The sequence below is a fragment of the Anneissia japonica genome, unplaced genomic scaffold, assembly GCF_011630105.1.
Source record: "Anneissia japonica isolate Jap-2015-1 unplaced genomic scaffold, ASM1163010v1 scaffold11799_len232112_cov184, whole genome shotgun sequence".
NCBI classification, from domain to species: Eukaryota; Metazoa; Echinodermata; class Crinoidea; order Comatulida; family Comatulidae; genus Anneissia; species Anneissia japonica.
In genome coordinates this window covers 3,141-19,821 of record NW_022708567.1, presented here as the reverse complement: position 1 = coordinate 19,821, position 16,681 = coordinate 3,141, and the positions used below count along the sequence as shown (strand labels likewise).

Sequence of the window (16,681 nt, the reverse complement as noted above, 5' to 3'; positions counted from 1 at the left end):
ATATACTACATAGGATTCTGTATAGGCCTACAAATACAAAATACACAAACATTGTGTTTGTCTTTGTATAGGTTCTGAACACAGAGTGAAACATTAGATAAATAAAAATCTGTCATTCAGCAATTTTATAAGCCATGTCAAATGAAATAAAAACAAAACTACCAACCGAAATTATCAGATAAAAATTGGCAAATTTCAAGACTGAAGAAATATAATAGTTTCTTTTGGGACTGTGATTATTATAAGGTTCAATAGTCCTTCCTCGGTGTTAACGGCTATCTTGATTTACATTATATGCAACTACTTGTTTCTAGCCACACCTATTGTGTGATACAGTGTATCTGGCGGTTATTGGAATCTGTTCAACCATAAAGCCTCTGTGGTCTAATGTTTATGACGCTCGCCTGGACAGCGAGAGGTTGCAGGTTCAAACACTGTCAGAGGCATTTTATTACACAATTTCCTTATTCATTTATTTATAGGACAACATTTGTTGAGAGCTATGCTACACGATATATTATCATGACCTTTATACGAACACTGTATTTACCTTTCTTTGATGATTTATATATAATGGGTGGTGCCCGGATTTGCCCGACAGAGTGGGGTGGCCGAGGTCCCCGACGGAGGTGTTAATATAAGGTGTTACAGAAAAGTTTGTATATGGATATTTGAAGACTTGGTTACTGAAATGCATTTTACTATACTTAAGAAGTCTGTTTACTTTCAAATCTATCATTTATACAATTATTTCATAACTACTGAGAAAATTGGGGTCGAGTTGACTTGGGGCAGTGGCGTTGACATGGGTCCCCAAGTTAGTCGTCTACTTGGGCATGAGTTCATGACTAGATGCCGAATTGACTTAAGGCTAAGTTGACTTGCTTCCAGGCTTATTCATTGATCTATTAACTCTTTCCTTTAACTACAGTATATGAAAATATAACTGTAATTAATATGCAGTTATAGTCAAATTATCCCCAACCAATGCAAATAAAATACTTATTTTAAGTTATTACAGCAGCAGTGTGTGGTAGAAATATTGGCCTTACATCATCATAACAACATATAGGACCTGTTCATAGCATAGCACAGTCCAGGGGCTAGAATAAGACAACTGCGGTGGTCTACAGACTCTCTCTACCAGTAATATAGGCTAGCCTAGCTAGCAAAGGCCAGGCACAAAATAAGCAGCATAGGACTAGGTAGGTGACTATGCAGCAGCCACGGCCTAGCCAGTAGCTCCTAAAAAAACGCTAGGCCTACTTAGGCTAGGCCTAGGGCCTAGGCTAGTGTAGCAGCATTGGCTCTCTTTATTCATATTAAATAACTTACAACCAAATAACAGCATCTTTTCTTCGTTTCCGAATAATTACATGTGTTCAATATATAATAAAGCCTGAAAAAAGGCCATTTTTTAACACATGTTCACCACTGGATACACCATCCCACAAGCAGCATGTGCGAAAGAATTAAAAGGAAAACAATAAAGACTGACCTCAACGGCCAAAAAATATTAAGATTGGCTATTGAGTCAGGAGATCTTCCTCCCCCTATCGTTCTCATGGATTTCTTCGGAGAGTCCGAAGACTTTTTTCCGGTAGGGTCCTCTTGGTGGTGAATTCGGCTGTACACCGGGAGAAAATCCCTTACACTTTTCCTAGGCGTGCACTGCGTTCTTAAACGTGCACAGGCGCTTACAATACTGCATTCATGTTTACAGTGACCATTACAACCAAACTAACATAGGCCTACTTAAAAACTAAAGTGAGAAAGTAAATTTCGAGGCCTACTTCTTCCGGTGAAAGAAATAAAACGTCTGCAGCTTATTCAGAACAAGGCGGCAAAACTCATATTCCGAGCAAGGAAATTTTACCATGTCACACACTTACTCACACGGCTTCATTGGTTACCTGTTCATAAACGCGTTATTTTCAAGATTCTAATTATGACTTATAATTGCCTACACAATACTGCTCCATCTTACCTTCAGGAACTTATAAACTTTATATATACTCCTTTACGTGCTGGCCTTCGTTCTGAACTTGATCCTTCACTGTACACACATAAAACAAACTTAACATCTGTCGACAAATGTTTTTATGCATTTTCACCTCTTCTCTGGAACCAACTTCCCACCGCCATTCGTTATGCTCCAACTCTTTCTGAATTCAAATTTCTTCTTAAAACTCACCTTTTTCCATAGTTCATACTTTTAAGCGCTGTGAGACTCCGGTAGAGAGCGCTATATAAATGCTTAAATATTATTATTATATTATTAAGTTTTCCCATTGTACACGGGACCGAATTTGAAACTTGCATCAGCCCTTCATCAGTTGGTCGATCACATTGAACCGGGGACCAAGGTTGTATTATAAAGATGCATGCATATCACCATTTTAGCCTACTGGGTTAAGCTGCTCATGGTGGTCTAAATCTACGCTTGCTAAAGTTTATTACTGTAAAATGTTATTACAACTTAAGTTTAAATTCAGGTTCAATTTTACTGGTAATCCGCATCCTCAATAGAAATCAAGCTACCGACATTGCTGTTTTCATTGCAGGCTGTGTTGCTTGTAAGTGATAATATACCAAATGACGTCATCCTAGTCTCGAATATTAAATATTTGCATACGCACACCAACCAGACACCGACACAGTTAGGCTTCTCCAGTATGTTAAATCAACTACACTGCAGTAGAGTAACGACAAAACATGACTTTATCAGACTATATTTAATTGGAACAATATACTACGTTTTTCAGAACAAATAGTTTCTCTTCTTGAACATTCGAATATTTCTATTTACAATATGTACATCTAAGCTGCTTAACTAAGTATAATCTGGCAACCTCTCCGTGTTGCCGATCGCAAGGTATACTTTAAAGACAAACCTGGCTTAATATGCTTTCTGATCTCGTAATATTCAAAATAAATGTAATGTTCTCCAATTTATAATTGAGCTTAAACATCTTGCACTAAACTTCATTCACTGTATTTTCACGTGATTTTAGCAGTTATTCTATTTCTCAGTGATATCTCTAAAACTATATTCAGAAAATTGCTTTTATTAAATTTAGGAATGTGTTTTTATTGAACACGCAAATATTCAGTGAATCATGAGCGACGAATAATAGGCCGCCTACGGGCACCACCATTTGTGCATTGTAACGCGTGTGCAAAGCAAACGACGTACATAAATGGCATTTGACGCGCGCATAAATCATTGAAAAAGGCCCAAATTAGTATATGTTCGTTATCATTATTAATAGGCCTATACGACCTAAAAATTAGTAGATTAACTGACGAGATGTTTACGTCTGTCTGGTACGGCAACCTTATCAGTGACATAACCGAGTCACGTCACGTCAACCCCCGGTATGTAATTTAATATGTCTGAAAATAATGTTAATTTCTAATCGTCTAAGATGACATCAGAGATAAAAGTGGTTTATGAGGACGCAGTAGGCCCCCGTGCGTGTTTCTTGTGTGCGTAAGCGAAATGCTGAGCCCCCATTGCTGAGATTAACGATAGTTCTCCTCCCATGACGACGCCCATGATCACCTCAGCAAATGTCGGCATCGTTCCAATTCCATGAGTACCAATTATATCAAGACAAGTCTGCAAAATTAATTACATATATTTAATTTCCTCTTTACAAATATTTAAATTAATAAGCAATTGTACCTGTTCGTGTGCTTTTTTTTTTTTTTTTTTTAATGAATAAAGAGATTATATCGACAGAAAAAGGGGTATCGAAAAGGCCTTATAGACACTAGCTTTCTACTTAAAAATGCCCTATTATAATCGAAGTCATATCTATGGTGTGCACGAGTAAATTGAATCAATATTTTCTCTCTTATTGTTAAAAGATTTTCTAATTAAACTCCTGGAAATTACCTTTTGACTAGGGAGGGACGTGCCGCCTCCTATGGTGCCGATCATGAGAGATGGTATCGTGCAAATCATCTGCAGGTCTCCTTCAGTCGTTTTCTTGAATTGCGTAAACGAAAGGTGAGACTCAGCAACGCACGCTGGATCCTGTCCAGTAGCGATGAATATTGCGGCTAGAGCATTAGCTGCCTGGCAGTTCAGAGCTATGGGGCCAAATACATTAGTTATCAAAATGTGAGCTTACACGTTTACAGCATGGTAAATTTAATTGTATATAAAGATTATGAAATTCATGAGCACACTCATTACATTGATACTTTGTGGTAGTAACGCGCGCGCTGCTCTAGCAGAATATTGTACATAAGTTTATGAAGAGCCACGTTCAGCTCAATTTACTACTCTGGCAGTTCAGAGCTATGGGGCCAAATACATTAGTTATCAAAATTTGAGCTTACACGTTTACAGCATGGTAAATTTAATTGTATATAAAGATAATGGGCTGGATTCATGAGCAGCACTCATTGCATTGATAGTTTGTGGTAGTAACGCGCGCGCTGCTCTAGCAGACTATTGTACGTCAGTTCATGAAGAGCCACGTTCAGCTCAATTTACAGGTGTAGCTGATTTCATATTGTAATATTACACATTATAATATATGGAAATCATATAAATACAAATATTAATTACCTTGTGATCCTGCGAATATATTGTCAATCTGGTGCCAATTCAATTGTTGAATGATTTCAACTGTAAAGAGAAACAATAAACATTTTAAATTACAGGTCTCCCTCCAATTAGAGACCACAGGGACCAGGCCGGGGTTTCTATGGTCTCTAATTAGAATAATACAGATAAAAGACATTTGTTATTAATTTCGGACCACTAAAAGTGGTCTTTCATTGGAGGGGTCTTTAATTAGAGGGAGATCGGTATTATCATTGTGGGTGATGACTCTAAATATAGGCCCCTATAGGCCTACCAAACGCCGGTGAAAACTATTTTTAAAGTCGATTTTACGAAACCACAAATAGGCTTAATTACATTTTGGTAATTTAGGTAGGACTAGATTTCTATGCCGCAGATTATCAATATTTATTTTTACCAGATGTATGCATCCTCTTTTCAATAAGACCTCTCGGAAGGACAACCTCCCCAGTGACGTATGCTCCACGACCATCAAGAAAATTTGCAGTGCCAGATCTCTTGTCCAATGAGTGTCCACAATCGATGTACCAAGCCGTTGGCGTGACTGGTGCATTAGCGTGTAACCATTTGCAGACGGGCTCAGAAGCGAACGTAACCATGTTTTGTCCAGAAGCATCTCCACTTGAGTAGCTCATTCTTGTGTGTACTGTAGTACCGTGCACGTTACACTGAACTTTATGAAGTTTGCCATGGCGAGTGGTCTTCTCCGCAATTGATTTTATCAGCACAAAAGTGTCCGGCTGTTCGTAAAACTCCTGGAACATGGTAGCTTCCTCCACGGTGTTGAACTCAAAAACAGGGGCTCTGATTATCCTTTGACGGATGAACGCGACGTTTGCTCCCCCTGCTTCATTGATCACCTTGGTACCCCTGTTGTACGAAGCTACCAGCGCACCTTCAGTAGTTGCCATTGGTACAGTGTATATGCCATTGGCATGCTTCCCGTTAACCTTGATTGACACAAGCCCTGTTGGAACTTTAACGGTACCGATAAAGTTTTCGCAATTCTTCGCATACATCTCTGGGCCGTAGTTGTCTTCGAGGTCGTTCAAAGAAGGTGATGTACGTTGATGCTCGTGAAGCATGCGTAACCCTTCATCGTAGTAGGCTGCTTGTGCTAATGACCTATGTATGAAATTGTAATGAAATAATTAATCAGATGCATGCAGTGACACATTAGGTCTACCTCAATGACATTCCTTTTATTTATTATGATAGTGTATCAAAATACGTAAAGCTGAGTTTCCATACAATCGCGACTGCACTGATTTAAGGAGACCAGGCTTTAGGCAATAATCGTTAAAATGTAAATTTTACAAATGCAAATGAGCTGATCAGATCATTCCGATGACATTACCTAACGCCGAAATAAACCATTACAAAAAAAAAAGGTTTTAGACATTACGGGTTGACGTTATTGCACCACAAAATTGTGATATTAAAACTACATAAATCGGAAGGGAATAGATGTCGTTTGGTTTACAAAATAGGCTAACTGGTTTGTAAATTTATACTGATTGATTGATATACTACAATCATTATTATTTTTTTCATTGTAGTACTGTGCAATTTGCTGGTTTATTTACCTTTGTTCTGCGTCTTTCTCTTGAACTAAAGTGGTGCGTGTCCTGCTTTGTGCAGCGACTCCAGTAACGTTTCTAACAACAAAAATAATAAATAACAGACTAATTACATACTGACAGTAACAAATGCATTAAATCAAACGAAAATTCGAAAACTGATTTTAGTTTCACAAAGAGGCGAGGCCCGAAGGACACGAACTATTATTATTGAGACTTAGCATTTTGGTTCCCACTACAAATGAAATGACTCCACAACATTCTTGAAGTCAGATATCAAAAGAATATCTGAAGAATTACATTGTTATATCAGGGAACAGTGAAATTACACTGTTCCCTGGTTATGTTTACTTCATAACTGTTGAAAAAAGTAAACAATTTGGTTAAATTATCTATAACGAAACTATAGTTAAGAGCTTGTTGACCTCCAAACCAATCAAAAGTCGGTTTCCAACCACGACAATTGTTGACAATGGACACATTTGGTGATTGTCCGATTGCACGATGACGATAAGATCTAGAAAGTAATGACGTCGCTTACGCCGGCAACAAATTGCGCCCGACTGCCGTCGGAGAACGCAACGCGACGAGGTGACGAATCGTTTTTTGATGACAATCCGCTCAATTTGTTATCGACAACAAATTGAAACGGCTCATTCAGAGAGCGGGGTTCGATTCGTCAGCCGACGGTTGTATGACACATCTGCGCATATTGAGTAATTGCATTTTTAATAAAGACAGGTCTATAGAATCTAAAGTATCCATCGTAATATCAGGACAACAACCTTCTCAATAAGTTAATATTTTACAAAGGCCTTGTTGCTGAATCCATTATCAGACCCGGAAAATACGTGAAAATTATAGCATTATGGCCATTGGTCAAAGGGAATGGACGGATTTAGACTCTAGATAAAACGTTTGCTTACTTAACGCAAACAGTACTTGAGTAACCACCACGTTTGGATTGGCAGCCGATTGGTCATTTGTATTAGACTTAAGTTATCACAGTGGTGAATCTAAGTTGTTATCTGAGATATTAATACATCACTCAAACACCCAGCTGCAGTGGTCAACGTTATCTTCCAGTTCGTTCAAATATGGTGATGTCCAGTGCTCTTTACTTTTCTCCATTTGTAAGAACCGACTTTAAAGAGGTCACAAATCGGAGGAAAAATCTGTTTAAAATGATCTACAATTTTTCACTACTAAAATTTTTTTAATTTTCTGCAAAAAATAAATATATATTCCTAATACAAAGACATCTTGAATGGTATTATTTATAAGTCAGTTAACCTATGAGGAAACGTCTTTCTCTTGTTCTTATCTTCAATTAATATTTCTCGGTTAATAATATTAATGCTTGAACGTCTACTAACATTGGCTTCATATTATTATGATATAACTTACTAACAGTAATAAAGTAGAAAGGTATGTTTTGCAATATATTTAAATAAACCGTTTAATTACTTGTGTTTGTGCTGCTACGATCAAGTTTAAAATAAAATCTGCTATGATCAAGTCTTATCTAGGCTTATACATTTCCAGACCCCCCCCCCCCCCCCCCCCCCCCAACCCTTTTTTTCTGACATTATAAGTTCAAAGAAATTATAATACATACTCCAAGTATTGAAATGCACGCCATCGACATCGTGTTGGGATTAAATATTTCGACATTAATTGTCATCATCAGTAATCATTCCTGATGATGACATAATTAATGTCGACATAGTGAATCCCAACACGATGGCGTACATTTCAATACTTGGAGTATGTATTATACAATCTTATCTGAAATTAATCAGTGGACCTTTCAGTTATAAGACCAATTAATGCAATAATGGGTTTATATACCTTGTGTTGAAAGACTTGCTAGTGACCGTTCGCTTAGTCTGGCATGTCAAGACGTCTGTGACCGTCTTTATCAACCGGGAGGTGTGCTTCATTGAATTCATTCTGATCGTCGGTTGCTAAAATAAGGACAAAGCTTTCGCAATCTTAGAACAGGCTACAAAAACCACTGAGATGTAAATGCAGTAAATGCAAGTAGTCCGAGAACTGGCAAAAATTAATTCCTTTTATATCACTGATGAGCTAAAAAAAGCAGAACCTATCTAGCAGCAAATAGTGTGGTTTGTTTGATTACACCGGTAAACTTGCTTTGGATTGGTTATATGTAATATTATTATCTGACCAATCAGAAATCTACATCATCCACTCCCGAGTGTCTGGGGGCTAATTTAGGAACCCAAAATAAATATTGATTACAATTGCACTGTGTATTATTACTAAAACCAAGTATTGTCTTTGGCCTTAATTTATTTATATACTTTCAAATACATGAGATAAGGGAGTGGATACGAGAGTGGATTTGTAGTTTATTTTAAGTGAGGGAGATCAATCATAGCTTTCTCAAGAGATAAACTAAATTGCACAATATAATCAGTGACGTATCTAGAAGTCTTCAATTGGGGGGGGGGCTGATGAGGGGTGCGAAGGTGAAGTGGGGGCCTCGATGATCAGTTGAGGGGCGCTAATTCGCAAAAAATGGTGATTTTAGGTGATTTTTAACTACTTGTGATTTGGGGGCACGACTGGGGGCGCGAGTCATTTGGTGTTAGTTAAGATTAACTTCACTATTCAAATACAAAATTATAAAAATATATACATCCATAACAAATTTGTGTTAAAAAAGACAACTCAACATAATGTAAATACTGTATTCGCTTTTTACTCAAAGGTGGCAACAGGCCTAGGTGGCAACGGGCCTAGTGTGGCAAAAGGCCCGGGTGGCAACGGGCCTAGGTGGCAACGGGCTCGGCTGGCAACCGGGCCGGAACCCAATAAAATCTGCAGAGGTCTGTGCAAATTAATGCAAGTTTCTTAAATTTCCATGAAGTATTTTTTTCACTTGATTGGTATCGTAGTTAATTTCATATGTTACTTCTAAAAATATCCTTTCCGTGTGTGGGCAAAGAGTATAAAACTGCTAGAGCAGTGCCAGGGATTCGTTGGAACGCATTCCTATTTCAAATAGTACTTCCACAAAGGGGCGTGGCCTTTAAAAAGATGAGAGCAACGCGTATGAGTTTCTAAATTCAGTGTAGGATTCTCCCTATTTCGTGGCAGTGCTTTTAACGTTCCTTTGCCTGATACAAAACCAGAGCAGTCGGACCTCTTGTAGTTTTATACTGGTGTGGGTGTGTGGTTGTGGGTGTGTATGCTGAGTCATACTGATTTTTTTTGTAAAACAATTTTGCGTTAAAAGGGCAATTTTTGGCATACAAACGATATGGATTAGTGAATTATTGGTCCACCGGACCACTTCCTATGGCCTTTTTCTTGACCATTTACCCAATAATAGCATTTAAATGTTTGCAGAATATATCTATATGATCAACAACCTAAGATTAGCAGGACTAAAAATATTCAGTGTATTGACCGCAGGTGCAAATAAAGCCAAATGTTATCAATCGTTGGTAATCAGTTTAGTTAAGAGTTGGTTAAATTCGGTTCACGTTATCGGACATGAATTCAAAGGGAGATCGTCGACCCCAGAATGTTATGGAAAAAAATAGGGTTAAGAAAAAGACATAAATTTGCAATTAGATGCAATCTATGATACAACTACAATTTTACAGATATATTTAATATAATCTAATCCATCTGTCATGACTGTATGTTTACTACTGGACTATTAAGCAGATACATATGGTAACGATTTCACGCATACCTGTCTATTAATATAGTAGAAATTATAACTTGGAACACCCGGATCATTTTCTCTGCAATAATGACCGAGATAGTAAATGTTTTTATAATGGCAGCATAGTTTTGGATACAATACCGGTAATACATGTTACATTCGTAGTGGCGCCAAGAGGCCGGGGCTTAACGGGCAAGTACCACTGGGGGACGGGGCCGAAAGAGGCCAGGGATTCTAGGTAAAAAAAAAAAAAAATAAAAATTATTAAACGTATACATTCAACCAGTATTATTCAGCTCGTAATTTATGGCTTCTTATTCTTTTTTATGAATATTTTTCATGAATTCTACTACTCTAGAGTTTGTTTACAATGTATCAAATAGTATATTCTATGCGTCATTAACTAATAATTATCAAAGGCTTGGACCCTGGACATCGTCAATATACATACAAGATAGAAAAATATGAATAGACCTGATAAAGATTCGATTTTCAAATACATACTGAATTAATAATTAAACTAGTGGCGGATTTAAGAGGGGGGGGGGCGGTCTCTCTCACCTAAATTTTAACAAAAATTTAGAAAAAATGTTCTACTCAATATTTAGTCCAAGTGTGCCATGATCATAAATTTTCTTACCTCAGCCAGCCCAACCATGGTTGGGCTGAGACATCCCATCTCTGAAAGTCCTTCTCTGACTCCCTCTATTTTAAATTCCTGGATCTTCAGGTCTCCGGGAATATGCCACCTTGATCCCGCGAAAGTGGGGGAACAATGATTAGGCTCGCAAAATAAGATGATTTGTGCGTGATTTTTTTTTTGGTGGTGCCACTTTCCACAATACTTGTTTACATAACATCGGTGTTATGATTACGCCGTCTGAGAAAAAAATGTCAAAAGTCATCAAGGAGGTCTACAGTTTGTGGGTAGGCCTATACTCTAAAATCGATTAAATAAGCCTTTGGGCCTAGCCCTCTGGACCATGGTTGAAACTAAAATAATAAACAACGGCACTTTTTTTTAAATTATGTTTTCAAAATATCTTAATTTGACAATAAGGCTGACGTTCAATTTTAAATAGGCCTACATCAAATATCTTTTTGATACGAAGATATTGCAATCAAGCAATCCTGCACCCATATCCGGCCCACCATGGTTGGGGTTGAGACAAAAAAAAACCCAATGATGCAACAATACTAAATGCCTATAAGTTGCATTCTCAGACTTAAAATATATGTCTTAATTTGATATTATGTCGGTTCAATTTTAAGTAGATCAATTAAGTTCCCATGCATCCATAGGGAAAATAAGGAGGGGTGAATAACAGACGTTAACATCCACCTCAATCCCACCCTGGTTGTGGAATTGGCAAATGTCATAAAACAGAACTGCGAATTTGTGAAAAAAAAATAGGGAGAGAAGTCACAACATCCACCTCACCAGCACCAAGGTCGGTGCTGAGTATATAAAAAAAATGTGGCAACTCTAGATGCCTGGTAATGGCACTCTCAGACCTTAAAAACCGTTTCCAAAGGGTCATACTTTGACGGTAATAATTTTTATTAATACATTAATATATAATTAATCTCTTCGGAAATTTAATGAAATTTCTGAATTAAGAACGGTTTCTTTAGAAAGTATAAAACACTTAGGATTATGAGAATGCACTGGCATGATTCTGAGATTATCCCGGTCACATCTTGACGATTGGAATATGATTTATCTAGGTACGGCAGATATTTATGAAATATCTAGTACTGTACCTGGATACAGTACTTTAAATATATACTGACAAAATAGATTAAAACATACCAGGAATACACAGAGAGCGAGAATTAAAAAATTATCCCTCCTCGACAGCATTTCAACTATTTCCGTGTCTAGGTTTTGGAGAATAATGAACTCTCATGAAAAATGAATACTTACTTAGTTTAGGTGGTATTAGGCCTATATATATTTATATATAGTAAATATTTGTTGTTCATTTGTTGTTATTTTCCCCATACTCAATCACCATTTTTATTTTCACAGGGGTGGGGGCAAACATTTAAAAGGCCCCCTTGGCTACGGGCCTGATTTTGACCCCTTGAAGTGGTTCTGGGCAGCCACTGGCCACACCCACTTACACGTCTCGCCTGGGACAAAAGATCCCCTTTGGACTAATTTGATTATGGTGCCACCCCTGGATCTAACGCAAATAGTTTGTTGAGCTTTTATGAGTACTACATATATAGGCTTCATTCGTTCATGAAAGAACAAGGTCAGCTTTCTATCTGCAAAGGATTTCACTCATATTTCCATCAATATTGTTATCTTCACTATTTATTCAAGAACAATCCACTCTGTTTACTAAAGTGACCAGTACACCAAGACAGATTAAAAAATAAAGAGAATATTTATTGCATTCTGGCCATTGCTCCATATTCGTGACTTAACGAAGAAGGCGATGCCTTTGACGAAGGCTTCTTTGAGTCCTAATACTTGAGGCCTGGCCATCCGGGTTGAGCCCAGAAGGTGAAAATCTCTGATAGCTTTGGCGTTATTGAGGTTTTAAGGGCGTACTACATTTTGATGTTTCCTTTTTACACGTTTTGTTCCTTAAATGCTGTTATAATGCTCTTTCTGCATAATTTTAGAAATTATTGTAAATTGTTTTAATCATGAATGTTTATTGTACTGTTTTCAAAATTTTTTTGAATATTTTATAATTATTTTATATTATACTGTATTTATTCTTACTCCTATTGGCGTTTACGCTGTTGGGTGAAATGAAATAAAATAAAATAAATATTAAAGGCCCTGCTTAGCTTATTTGGGGGAAAAATGCTGATATATATCCCACTGAACCCATTAAAGTCAGAGGCACCTGGCATTACCCAGTGAGGGCTCATAGCTGTTACTCCACTTGTACTTATTAAGCAACAAATCCAACATCTTACTACTGTATGTTACCTAGCGAGTGACTGGTCATCAGACACTCACATTCAATACCACAACAGCTTATCATCAACTAACCATTTTTACACTTCTAATATATATTTTATGGAACAAATATAAATTTAGTGCCTTATGCAAGGATTAACTCACGGTGTACAACACAAAAAGTCCTTGTAGGTGCACTGACCACTCAAACATGTAATATGGTACTAGTATTCCACACTGGCAGCGCTAAAAATTCCTCGACGGGGGTCCAACGACTGGTAGTTATATGAAGTAAGTTTGAAGCAGCTTAATACTAAAATTGAATTCAAGTACACTGCTACTTGGAGCTGCTTCAAGCTTACTTCTAACTTGTTTAAATCATAAAGAAAATAAACTGAATATATTTAGATGTTTTTGTCTCTACCGGACGCAAGATATATTTTTTGCAAATAATTGGGAACGTACAATAACACACAAAAAAAGAACTCCTATTACATTCCCTGTTTAATAATAATAATAATAATAATAATAATAATAATTCTTTATTTGTCCTCATATATGTATGCCTAAACACTGGTAAATTTGGGCTGGGTCCCCGGGGACCCGCGGCTGCCATAACTCGGCGCCAACTACCCCACTTACTCTACAACATCAAATAGACAGAGATAGAGACTCTACATACATGGTCCTTAACTTGCCTAACTCTCCTGAGAGGGTTATTTGAGCTGTTGTAAAACAATATCAAGATTTTTTTCTATGCTGTAGTGCTCTTATCTCATATAGACCTATTTTATACAGTTGTGGCAATCAAGTTTTAGTAAGTAGCTTATTATCTTTTTTTGAATGCTTCAGGGGTGGCATCAGGATTTGCTTGACAAGGGGGGGGGGAGGCCAGAGGACCCCAAGTGGACTCATGTCCCCGACGAAAGCAAAGTGGGCGTGGTCAGGCGTCACTCAAAATCTTTCGAAAGTTGTCCAGGTTGCAAAGCCCGAAGAAATATGACAATTTAGGGGTTTCAAAGGCTAATTTAATCAATTTTAGAATCTTACTAGTATGTAGTGTACAATTTACAATCCAGAGGGCTGTGGTACAATAATATATACTGTATACGCTCATTATGATTTCAAATGGCTTGCATCATCGTCATAATAATTTAACATTGACAGAGTCTATATTTTATGTACTCACAGCAGTTCTTGTTGGAAATACACAATCGTACATGTCCACCCCTAGGGCACAGCATACAACAAGATCAACAGCATACCTGATGGGAATAGAGAAGGCAACATTAATCAAGAATTAATAATATTTTATTGTCATCAATATAAGTGAACAATGACATTTATTTTGCTAGGAGCTTGAAATACACTAGATAAACTTCTGTTCCAAAAGGTGAAAAAATTATTTACCTACATACTACATTTCAAGAACAATCTGTTTGTTTCCTCAAGGTGACTGGCAATGTTATAAATTGTAACAAAAGATACAATGAACAGAGACAAAGGGGGACATGATCTATCACACATATACGATGACATCCTACGAGAAAACAATGGAGGGAGGGGAGGGGTGGAACCATGTAGAAGATGTAGTGATGCACCTCAACAACACCGAGGTGACATCAGACCAAGCTGAGTGTAACATTGCCAGTGTCTTTGAGAAAGCAAACATACTGTTCTTGAAACATAGTATGTGAGTAAATCTTTTTTTCTTTTTTTGGACCAACAAAGAGAAGAAATCTCAAATATAGCTAAATAGTTACACTATAAATGGTTGGCAGGATAATAAGCATATTTTACCCAACTCCCATAAGATATCTTGGTTTGTTTTGAGGCAGGATATCTGTGGAGACGGTCACCATCTTCCAAAATTCATCTTTGCTTTCGCCACCACTTAGTCCACCAATAGCAAAACCAGGTGTATCACGTTTTATCATTTCTACAGAGAAAAAAATTAAATAAAAAAATACTGAAATATTAGAGCCAAATAAAAAATCGCACAATAACTGAATTATCAGAAATTTGATTACTTATGTTGATATTATTTTTAATAATAATAAATTACAATAAAATAAATGGCAATAATATTAATGAATGTCATCATAACAATCATCATTGCTAATAAATAGATAAAATAAACCTTATTGTTATAATCACAAGGTGACATCAGAATCAATGTTATTGTCATGAAATCATTATAAAGTCATAAAAATTGGTTACTTAAAAGCTTTATATAAACAATGAAATTCACGAAAGAGTAAAATGTTAGGGTTATTTTGATTGATGTAGTACAATTTCCCATGTTCCCAATATAATCAATCAAACTAACACCTCAAATGATTTTACTTAATTATATAATAACTGTTACCATCATTATTTGATGTAAATTCTCATCATACATAGTCAAAAATATTTTTTACTGATAAAGTAAATTTTTATTTTACATCTAATTTTTTAATTGTGTTAATGTCAAATATGATATTGAACCTGTTGCACACTGTCTCCTCATATCTGCATCAAGGCCTCCTTGAACTATGGCAAACAGAGCCTGCTCTGAAGGTCTCTTATGAGCTGCAACACACCTGTCGAGCCAACGTATAGACCTAAAGAGTGAAAAAAAAAATATCCATAGACAAATATAGCATCCGTTTATAGCAAATATATTGATGAAGATGGATGATAGTGGTAGTGATGATGGCAGTGATAATAATGGTAGTGTTGGTGATAATGCTGGTGGTGATGTTAATAATGACATTTAATGATAGAGGTGATCTTGATGGTGATAATGTGATGAAAATGTTAATGATCTTGTTTATGAAAAGGCCAAATCAACCCAAAATTTTACAAATCAAACAACCTAAGATATATGCAAGATGTTTGAAAAAGATTATGCTCCTATTTAGATACCGTATTTATTCTAATAAATGCCCCGGGGCATTTATTGCTGAGAAGGGTTTTTGAGATTGAGTTTATTCGAGAGAGGGGTTTATTGGAGAAAGCCGTTTATTTTTTTGTGGATATGTATGGATACATATATATTCAAATAAACACCCCTTAATTTCACTGTAAATGTGTTCATTAACTTATTGATCCCAACGAAGTCTACTGGAGTAGAACATTAATAGAATATGTTGAGAATGATGTTGCTTACATTAGATTTATTTAGTCATTTTTTTTGGGGGGGGGGGAGCGTTTACATAAGGAAAAAATAAACGCCCTGGGGCATATATTCGAGGGAGGCGTTTATTCTAAATGAGGCTCTAGAAGGGGCGTTTATTCGAGGAGAGCGTTATTAAAAAGCGGGGCATTTATTTTAATAAATATGGAATCTTAATCATGGATTTGTAAAGTGTATTACTAACCTATGCATGGCTTCCTCTACCCTTGGACCTTGAGTCAACACATGGACAACATCATCTAACTGCATCATAATATCCGCTCCTATACTATTCTGTATCTCCATCGACTTCTCTGGAGTAAGTAGGAGCTCTTCATTGGTGTAAGGTGAATTGAACTTGACTCCCTCCTCTGTAATCTCTGCAAGATCTAATAAGGACACCATCTGAAAGCCTCCGCTGTCCTGCAATGAGGAATTCAATTATTCAATTATACAGTTAGTGTTAGTTAATTCATGCAAAGGGAGCAATAGGTCAAGTTTGAAAGGTAGGTTGAAAAAGGGGTTTGTGGTTAAGGTCATTTATGTGTACATAATATACTTCGACTGTGTGTACATTCATATATCCTGGTTTGACAGTACTGTATAAGTAAAATTATATAAAAATTAGCAAAATTATTGCTCATGTTCTGAGAACAAGACAGTGTTAGTTAAAGCACAAAATGTATGTTATTTTGTTCTATGAGGTATACACAAAGTT

The 16,681-nt window shown here is 36.7% G+C and overlaps 3 protein-coding genes and 1 non-coding gene across 10 annotated transcripts in view; 1 reads left to right on the top strand and 3 right to left on the bottom strand.

Moving 5' to 3' along the window:
- LOC117106533 (glyoxal reductase-like) overlaps window positions 1–1,460 on the bottom strand; it is a 36,595-nt gene extending 35,135 nt beyond the window's left edge. For all 7 annotated transcript variants that reach the window (XR_004445085.1, XR_004445084.1, XR_004445086.1 and 4 more), the window contains exon 1: window positions 1,336–1,460. Coding sequence is in view for 4 of the 7 variants with exons in the window: in XM_033247909.1 (XP_033103800.1) it covers window positions 1,336–1,351 (16 nt within the window). In the remaining 3 variants the exon portion in view is untranslated. The remainder of the gene's footprint in view (window positions 1–1,335) is intronic.
- On the top strand, window positions 374–446 carry Trnas-gga. Its single transcript has one exon. It is a non-coding gene; the product is annotated as a tRNA-Ser (tRNA).
- Window positions 1,461–2,716: 1,256 nt separating the features above from the next.
- LOC117106534 (3-hydroxy-3-methylglutaryl-coenzyme A reductase 3-like) lies at window positions 2,717–8,501 on the bottom strand. The gene is made up of 6 exons (XM_033247911.1): window positions 8,032–8,501; window positions 6,187–6,258; window positions 4,998–5,725; window positions 4,583–4,642; window positions 3,902–4,098; window positions 2,717–3,622 (listed from the first exon to the last, which is right to left on the bottom strand). Exons 1-6 carry the CDS (start codon window positions 8,130–8,132, stop codon window positions 3,452–3,454), a joined length of 1,329 nt encoding a protein of 442 aa, XP_033103802.1. The 5' UTR covers window positions 8,133–8,501; the 3' UTR covers window positions 2,717–3,451.
- A 5,482-nt stretch (window positions 8,502–13,983) lies between these two features.
- LOC117106531 (queuine tRNA-ribosyltransferase catalytic subunit 1-like) lies at window positions 13,984–16,386 on the bottom strand (the record flags this gene model as incomplete). The annotated part of the gene is given in 4 exon segments (XM_033247900.1): window positions 13,984–14,071; window positions 14,607–14,745; window positions 15,294–15,409; window positions 16,169–16,386. Coding segments are annotated over 4 exon segments (561 nt in total), but the record flags the coding sequence as incomplete, so codon positions are not given.
- Window positions 16,387–16,681: the final 295 nt, after the last annotated feature.